General features: G+C 37.0%; 1 protein-coding gene across 3 annotated transcripts; it reads left to right on the top strand.

Annotated features, from left to right (window-relative positions):
• The first annotated feature begins 942 nt into the window (after positions 1–942).
• LOC110615281 (probable alpha-amylase 2) lies at positions 943–8,833 on the top strand. 3 transcript variants are annotated; one of them, XM_021757085.2, is made up of 13 exons: positions 943–1,550; positions 1,780–1,835; positions 2,071–2,104; positions 2,229–2,266; positions 2,829–2,955; positions 3,165–3,391; positions 3,784–3,929; positions 4,022–4,134; positions 5,322–5,410; positions 6,532–6,654; positions 7,553–7,588; positions 8,120–8,218; positions 8,308–8,833. In XM_021757085.2, the coding sequence occupies exons 2-13, from the start codon at positions 1,833–1,835 to the stop codon at positions 8,497–8,499; spliced, it is 1,227 nt and encodes a 408-aa protein (XP_021612777.1). In that variant the 5' UTR covers positions 943–1,550; positions 1,780–1,832; the 3' UTR covers positions 8,500–8,833. The 3 variants fall into 3 exon arrangements, with proteins under 3 accessions (XP_021612777.1, XP_021612775.1, XP_021612774.1); XM_021757083.2 differs by having other exon boundaries at positions 1,777–1,835; XM_021757082.2 differs by having other exon boundaries at positions 1,757–1,835.
• Positions 8,834–9,263: the final 430 nt, after the last annotated feature.

Here is a 9,263-nt window from a genome sequence, read left to right as displayed (position 1 = left end):
ACGACCTGTTGATGATGTGGTTCACTGAAGAGCTGACCTGCCAGAAGGAAGGGCCGACCTGCCTGATGGAAGCAGGATTGGGTAAGGCAGGCCTAATGAAAGAAGGGCTGGAGTGCTTAGGATGCTCGCAGGGCTAGTGGAGTTTGGATGCTCATCAAGGCATGCCAGTAGTCCAGGAGAGCTTCGATATTTGGAAGCTTGCAAGGCAGGAAGGAAAGCCCGGAGGCTCGAAGACTCACTAAGGCCTGAGAGCTCGGAAGTCTGGAGGCTGGAGGGCGAGAGTAGCCCGAAAGCCTGAAAACTCGCATAAGGTGAGAATGCATGGAAGTTCAGAATGCTCAGAAGATCAGAATGTATAGATTCTTTAAAGTGTTTAGAACGCCTAGGAGAAAGAGGGACGACAATGCTTTTGTTTTTCCGCCTTCATTTAAAAAAATTGAGGGATTTTTCAGTTTTTTTATGAGATCAAAATTATTGAGTTTGCTATTTAAAGAGCAGTCGTACCTCAGTTTTGAGTGTGAAAAATGTGTGAAAAAGTGTACAAAATAAAAAAAGTATCGTAATTATTGTTTTTATGCCATTTTATTGATTTGTAATCGAGTTTGTACTTTAATTATTTTTTTTTATGTAACTCATTATAAATAAAAAATTTTCTCTTCCGAAACCTCAATCCAAAAATTATAAAATCTCTCTATTTTCTTTTTTAATATTATTTCTTTAAAATCAATCCAAATCGTAAATTCTTTCTCTATTTTCTTCTTTTATATATATTTTTTTCTTTTTTTTAAGTTTTTTTGTCTTAAGCCTCCGGCAACAGCAACACCACAAAGATTTTTTAAAAGCGGGTGCTTTGAATCGCTGCAAGTAACTAGTAAAAGAGCGCGCCTTTTGTTTACGTGCGAGAAAGTTTTAACCTTTTCGTTTTTCTACCGTCTTTTCTAGCTCTCTCTGGCTCTCTAGCCAATCAAAGCTATTGTGCTAGAGTTTATGATTGGGTTGAAAGATAGAATTCTCGGCAAGTGGCATTCGGTCCCGTGTGGAACCAGCACCGTTGAAGTCACATCTCCACCGGCCAAAGCATACTCCCGCGCAATCGCTTAATTGCTAAGCTTCGCTGTCATGGTGAAACTAAACCACTGTAATCTCCATGGTTCTTCGCAATTCAAACCGCCACGCGTCCTAGCTTGACCATTATGTTCAAATCTTAGCCGTCGGGTTTATTTGTTAGAGAGATCATAGCCCCAATTGGCTTATTCGAAAATTCTGTTTCTGTCAACCGTTGAAATGCGAAGAATCACTCTCCCATTCTCCAATTTGAAAAGCTGATTCCCCTTTTCCATCTCTTTCTCCTCTGCAATCTGTAATATTCTGTACACAAGGTTGCAATTGCGCAATCGAATTAAATGTTCTCTGTAAGCTTTTTCAAATTGTATGGAGGCAACTGCGTGATTCCAATTGAGTGGACTTTGCATAACTTTTCATTTTTTGTATTTAAAGATCAAAGGGCGCAAGAACGCCTCCACGCTGCGATCAGTACCTTCTTAGCTTTGGTAATTTCCCCCATTTTGCTTCTTGTTATTGTTAATTCCCCTTCATTCCTCTTTCAGGTAGTTCTTTTTATTATGATTATGATTATTATTGTCTCTGAGGAATGTTGCTGCATCGGTTTCAGTTTCAAATTGTTCTTGAACTTGCCTGTTGTAATTGATTTCAAGCAAGTTGTTTTCTGAACTCTTATTTGTTTGAGAATTGAAAGGCGCTTTGGACTTGGTACAGCAGGGTATTTCTTTGGTGTCCAAACATATACGATCCAGCGTCAAATTGTCAGATAAATGGTTTGCTTCTTGCTTCAACTCTTCCATTATTTCCTTTAGTTTCTGAATCCCTGATTATAGTACCATTGCTTGAGTTTGCTATACAAATAGCAATTTCTTTATGGACTCTTTTTTATTGCAAACCATTTGCCACATCTTTTCTTCTGATATCAGCGATTCTATTTGTTAGCTGCATTTCTGTCACTAATTCTGTGGCCTTTTTTGGGTGTGTGTGTACTTTCCAAAAAAATTGCAGGGATTTGCTGAAAATAACAAGCAGACTGATATTGGTATGCTACTTACGTTCCTGTGAATATTTATTACTTTTTCTACAAGAGGGATGGCGTGGGGTTTCTAAATATGTTCCAACGATCACTATTGGTATTCTAAAGTACGCTTGCTATTTATTTTCAGGTGGAGCTGTGCAGAATGGAAGAGAAATAATTTTGCAGGTAAACTGTGAAGGGGGGGAAAAAACTTGACTATTTTTGGTGCAGATGAAGATTTTTAGCAGCTACTTTGGAGAAGTTATTCTATACAACCCTTATATACAGAGAATAAAATTTGAATTGATGATGGATCACTCTATAATACTATAATAAAAATGTTGTATATACAATGGCTTTATTTTAAAATTCTAGTCATTTAGATTTTCCAGCAAAAAACTGGTGCGGATTCAACCTTGGTTTCACTTATAATATGTAAATGTCCTATGTGCTCACCTTCCAGCTCTAAGCCTAGTCCCTGCTGATGTCTCTTTTTTTGGGGCAATATTTTCATCTATACATGGAATCCTCTAACCTGCAGCATTATTATATGGTAACATTTATCTGGAAGTGGATTTACCATTTGAATCTTATTGCAACTGTCATCTATTTGAAATGGTAAATTAATAAAAATAAAAGCTGGGTATAGTTAACAGAACTTTGCCGAGTTTCATATTTTGAATGCCAAAATCTGAGAAGTTGTGTCTTTGTATATCTGACTGAAAGTTGGAAACTTTGATTAAAGCAGGCTTTTAATTGGGAATCTCACAAGCATGACTGGTGGAGAAATTTAGAGAGGAAAGTTCCTGACATTGCAAAATCTGGGTTTACTTCAGCATGGTTGCCACCTTCTAGTCAGTCCTTTGCACCTGAAGGTTAGAAGGATTACTTTTCAAATATTTCAATCCCTAAAGTTCAATTGAATGTAATATCATTTTTAAGAGTTATTTTGAATACGTTAATTTTAAGACTATATCAATTGAAATGGATTTGGCTAAGATAATTAAATAGTTTATCAATTAGGAAAGAAGGTGATGCCAAAGACATCATTGTTGACCTTTAGCTCCATTTTTTGTCAAAGCAGGTTACCTTCCACAGAACCTTTATTCTCTAAACTCTTCATATGGTTCTGAGCACCTGCTGAGGGCTTTAATTCAAAAAATGAAGCAGTCGAATGTCAGAGCAATGGCAGACATTGTTATCAATCACCGTGTTGGGACTACACAAGGGCATGGAGGAATGTATAACCGTTATGATGGGATTCCATTATCATGGGATGAGCGTGCTGTTACATCGTGTACTGGTGGACTGGTAACTACACTGAATAGTTTTTGAAGTGTCTCTGATTGCATGTATGGAAAACTGATAAACTTGCCATCATTTTATTTGTATCTTTTAATGTTCCAACTTTTCGTTTCTTTTTTTCCCCCTCACTGTTGTTACATAATTAAAGCACAAACTTGGGAAGAAAAAGAAAGGGGGGATGGGTGTTACAAATATGGGGCATTGTGTGCATCTACAAGTGGGTATTTCCTATTGAGTCGGATGTGGATGGGTTATGCATGTGCCGATCTGAGTAAACTTACAAACAAAACAGCTGTTTTACCTGTTAACATGGCTTGACTTTTGATTTTTATCGTTCCTTGAAATGAAGGATGAAAATCTAATATTAGAGTCCTTGACCTTTTAATACCATATTCCAGGGTAACCGCAGCACTGGGGATAACTTCCATGGGGTTCCAAACATTGATCATAGCCAGCATTTTGTTCGAAAAGATATTACAGCATGGCTGCAGTGGCTCCGAAATAACGTTGGCTTTCAAGATTTCCGTTTTGACTTTGCAAGGGGGTAAATACTATTCAGTATCTGCAACTGTTTTGTATTTGATTAGTTTAGTTTTCTACATCTATATTTACATCTCCAAGATGCTGCTTTTTTAGTTACTCACCCAAGTATGTAAAAGAATACATTGAAGGAGCAAAACCAATATTTTCTGTTGGGGAGTATTGGGATTCTTGCAACTACAGCGGCTCGTATTTGGAGTACAACCAAGGTATTATTTTCCTTATGAATCATGCACCAATAGTATACTTTTTCAGGCACCACATGAGTTGACTTTTGATCCATATTTGATAGCATATTTACCTAGTTCTTTTGAGTCGGTCCTTCCAAAAATCTATGGGCTTTTGTAAATTTTTTTCTCTATATTAAATCAGAAATGCTCTGATGGATAAGGTCAGTTCAGATTCTATATTTGTACTTGACAGTAGTTTCCTTAAGTTACAGGAGCTTGTTGATTTGAAATAGGATAATATTTCTTCAAAATCATCTTGAGTTTTCAATCAAATGTGGTTAAAAGGTCTAAACAAATCTGTAGTTATCAAAAACTGATTCCTGATACAGAATAACTTGGGAAAATCTTGATTTTTTAGCAATTAGGATTGGGTTTTGTAAAAGTTCAGAAATTAGGGCTGAGGATAAAAACCAAAGAGAACTTAGGTAGACAAAATAACACCACGAAAATCTTGATTTTTTAGCAATTAGGATTGGGTTTTGTAAAAGTTAAGAAATTAGGGCTGAGGATAAAAACCAAAGAGAACTTAGGTAGACAAAATAACACCACTAGTGGGATACTAGCAGGACACTAGCAGGACCTATACTCAGTCCAAAAAAAAAGCCTCATGCCTTCGAAAATTAGAACTACACCACACAAACATTATAAGAGTATTTATTTATATGGGCTCAACATAATCCCAAACCTACAAATAAATGAACTCCAGAAAACTAAAACCAACTACCGGGTTTATTAGGACCCATCGGACTCAAAAATTAAATAAACTAAAACTAAGACCCAAGACACTGTATGCTATAGCCCAGCCCAGCCTATGCCAGCAAAACAGTAAAATTACTTAAATGCTCCTGATTAGTGAAATTTTCTGAGCTGATGTACTGTAAACAGTAATATGCCATAATCATTAATCTAAATATCTAATTCCCATATGGAGTTCCTTTACTGTTTACATCACTTGCATTATTCAAAGCATGTTTCTTTTGGGATGCTGAATTCTTGTGTGGGAGATTTCCTTGATCTATTTGTATCTCTTGATCTCATGTTCTTGTCATTTTCCTTTTTATCTCTAAAAATCCTTATTTAGCTTTGAGAATGTTGCTCTATATTGACCATGATTTCCATTGGCATGTCAATGTTGCTTACACTTTTTACATCAATGCCTTCTCCAGATAGCCACAGACAACGGATTATCAATTGGATTGATGGCACAGGACAGCTATCAACTGCATTTGACTTCACTACGAAGGGAATTCTTCAGGTATTTGGAAGGACATTGTCAGCAAAAACCCTAGAAATAAGGTTTCAGCCTTCGAGAATTGTAGAAAGGAAGATGAAATTTAGCAGATTCAAGAAAAAAAAAGAGAGAGAATATGGAGATTAGAGAGATTCAATAATAGAAGTCTATTAATGAACTGAACTGAATAAGGAATACAGCTACTCCAGCTACATTTATGCTCGTAACTGTTACTGACATTTGTAATTGCTCTCTTAACAACTTTTCCCTCCACTTCCTACTTTATTCTCGGTTTCCACTACTACTTATCTCCTGATATTCACAGTTCCCCTACTACTAAGTACCTCTTCCAACATTCTTTAACTAACCAACTCAACCCCTCCTGCCATTCTACTTCTTATTCCTTCTTCCCTTTCCCTAAATTATGGACCAAGAATCAGCTCTCTCTGCCGGAAACAGGCTGACAATACTCGTTTTGCTACTTTGGTAACTTATGTACTTCCAAATATTTTCACATTTCCTCAGGCACATTCCAGGTTCCTTCCATCCCAAGTCACCAACTGAATCTTAGGTAATAATTGTTGTAGTTTCCTCACCTCTATGAAAGAACTAGCACTTCCAGTCTCCCTCTGTCCTGTGGATTTCTTATGAGTTGGCAAGATTCTCCTTCCATCTCGTCTCCTCTTAACAGCAACATCTTCTTTCCTTCCAGTTAATAAGGATCGCATCTCATCAAGAATGATTCTCCTAGTCCTGATATTGTTCCATATCATCTCACCCCTGATTTCCTCCAGTGCCCTGTCGTTGTGCCCCTGTACATTCCAGATCTGCTTCTCCAGCACAAAAACTCTAGTGGCCTCCTCCAATTCCTTTATTCCCACTACCATCTGTCTCCTACCATTAATACAATTTTCCTGCTGAATGATTAATTTGACTTGATGCTCAAGTTACCTAATTCACCATATTAGCTTCTAGAAGTTATTAGGGACAATCCTCAATACACTTTGCTGAGCCAGTCAACCCCCGTCTTGGGGAGATGTCAAGATTAATAAATGCCTAAACGTATATATCATCCACTTGGAGTTTATTGGGAGAAAAATTTGTGTATTTTCATGATTTGATATTTATTCATTGTTTGCATGCAGGAAGCTGTTAAGGGTCAATTCTGGCGTCTGCGTGACTCTCAAGGGAAGCCACCAGGTGTAATTGGATGGTGGCCTTCAAGGGCTGTCACATTCATTGATAACCATGATACGGGTTCAACACAGGTGCCAGAACTGTTCCTTTATCATTTTAATTGTGAACCTAGATTTTGTGGAAGAATTCTAAGTGGCTGCTTCTGTATATCTTTTAATGATCTAAAACTTTGCTTCTCTTGGCAGTTATATGGGTTTTCCTTCCTGATAATTTGAGTCTAGACACTTAACTAAAGAAAAATTTAATCATGTAACCTTGTGGAATCAGAATACAGTGAATCAGAAACCTCCATTTTGAAATGATGTTTGAAGTGTCAATGGTGTAGGATTGATTTCTTGAGTGGCAATTGAATTCCAGATGAATGAGGTTGCAACTGATCATAGAGGTTTCATGAATGTCTTCTGGTTACCCTCCTAAGATGCTTCTTTTCTGTTGGTGGTATTTTCAGGTTTTTTCTTTAATGTCCTTATTATGGTAGATAAATTGGGTAATTTTCTTTAGCTTCATGATTCGGTTTTGGGATTCTTGGCTGCAACTGGACTATAGTGTGGAAGACTTCTGGTTAGTTCCATATCGGTGAGAAGAGGGTCATGGATCACATTGCTAATTCCTAGTTGCTAGGATACAGATTTTTGTTCAATCAAGTGTTAACACATAGGTTATAACCTTGAATTAAGTTGAGTATTCCTGAACATCTTTGTAATTTTCTGAACTAGTGACATCAGGTATGCCCTGATCTTCGATTCTGTTCGATTAGTAATAGTTTGCTGAGTTCGGTTAGATTTTTTTAACACTTTTTATGAACAAGTGAGACTTGGCTAGGCATTATCCATCACGAGCTAAACAATATCATTCTGATTGGATTTGATACATGGAACGTTTGTTTTGTGGTATTACTGATTCTAGATATCATGTTGCCTTTTTATTAAATTGGAATTAACTGCCTCTATGGTATTTGTATTCTTGCAGGGTCACTGGCCTTTCCCTTCAAATCATATTATGGAGGTAGGTGAAGTTATTTTGTATATTCAGCTTGTTGGTATAAATTAAATGATTTGCATCATGATTCAACTGAAACTGGTGTCTTCGTAACTCTTCTCTAATGACTAGCTGTCCATCCAAATTAGTAATTGTTTTTCTGGGCAAGGCTATCCATTTTGTGTTGGTGCTTCTCGATTGTGGTATTTTGTGTACGACTTTTCAAAAGCCATTGCTGTTTTGGAGAGTTGAATCTGATCCACCATGAAATCGAGATAGAAGTAAATAGGTCCAATTTCTTCTTTTTCATAGAAGAATCCACTTGCTTCTTGTTCATGATGAACCGGATTTAGACAAGTTGTTCCGGTAAAATTCAAGCCCGACAACTGTTCCGAGGACTTATCGAACTATTTTTTGCATCTTAGTTGACATAATATTATCAATTATTATATCTGTCTTAGTCCTCATTCGTGCTTCCTTATCTGAACCAAATTCAAAACCTAAATGATTACTCGTGGTGTCATTCAGACATTAGCTCTGACATCTGATTTTGCACAGGGTTATGCATACATACTCACACATCCTGGAATTCCAACAGTTTTCTATGACCATTTCTTTGACTGGGGTAACTCCATCCATGACCAAATTGTGAAACTGGTATGTTAACTATCTGTTTGTATCTAGTAAATTCAAAGCTTGAGAAAAAAACCTCTTCTCATGAGAAAGAGCTTCAACCATACTTGCAGATTGACGTTAGAAAGCGCCAAGACATCAATAGTCGATCATCTATCAGGATTCTTGAAGCCCAGCCAAATCTCTATTCTGCAATTATTGGGGAGAAGATATGCATGAAAATTGGGGATGGTTCCTGGTGCCCAGCTGGCAAGGAATGGACACTGGCAACCTCCGGCCATAGATATGCTGTGTGGCAAAAATGATGCTCTTCATAATTGGTCCCCCATTGTTGCTAATCTATTCCTGGGAAGTTTGGTAGAGATGATGTCCTATATGTACGAAGTAGAATAATATAGCTATCTATTGCATGAATAATCTTGGTCCAAGATCACAAATTTGTCTATTTTATAGCCACTAGGTCAGGACCTGAGAGGCTCACTTGGGAGTTTCATGTCTCCTTACTAGAAACTTCTAGCAATTCTCATGACAAAATCCTAGAGGCTCCAGTGTAGTAATCCTAGTGCCCTGCCTGCCTGCCGGGCACGTGACATGTGGTTTTGGACACGTCAACTTAATATACAAGATATCTTCTCTCTTGCTGCTCCTCTTTTTTTTTTTTTTTGAAGTACTTGTCCTCTGCACTTTAAACAAAATATCTTTGATTAGTACATGAATAATATTTCATTTGGATTGTGTTTTAGGTTGCTTGTCTGCATTCGGGTAGTCGATTACTAAATCCGATCAACCCAAAACTCTTGCATCACAAAATATTTATTGAATATCTAAATATGACACAGTTAAAAGAAATAGCGGAAATATTCTTAATTTATTGATAAAACACTTGGGCTTTCTTATTTTTTTTCAGGTAAAGGCTGACCAAGTGAGCAGCCACCATTAACTATCAAAGGCGGTTGATACAAAATGGATATAATCTAACTCCTAATGTATAGAAGATCATGGCAGGAGACACCAATGAAGTGCCCAATTATATTTGAATTTCAAAACAAAACAAAAACATTTTTAGAAT

The sequence above is a fragment of the Manihot esculenta genome, chromosome 5 (genome assembly GCF_001659605.2).
Source record: "Manihot esculenta cultivar AM560-2 chromosome 5, M.esculenta_v8, whole genome shotgun sequence".
NCBI classification, from domain to species: Eukaryota; Viridiplantae; Streptophyta; class Magnoliopsida; order Malpighiales; family Euphorbiaceae; genus Manihot; species Manihot esculenta.
Note: the sequence above shows the minus strand (reverse complement) of the source record. Positions and strands in the feature narration are given on the sequence as shown.

What these genes read in the sequence shown, in the direction of transcription:
- LOC110615281 (XM_021757085.2), top strand. An exon ending in CGTTTTGACTTTGCAAGGGG is followed by an intron (nt 3,930 to 4,021) that starts GTAAATACTATT and finishes CTGCTTTTTTAG; the next exon opens with TTACTCACCCAAGTATGTAA. An exon ending in CTACGAAGGGAATTCTTCAG is followed by an intron (nt 5,411 to 6,531) that starts GTATTTGGAAGG and finishes GTTTGCATGCAG; the next exon opens with GAAGCTGTTAAGGGTCAATT.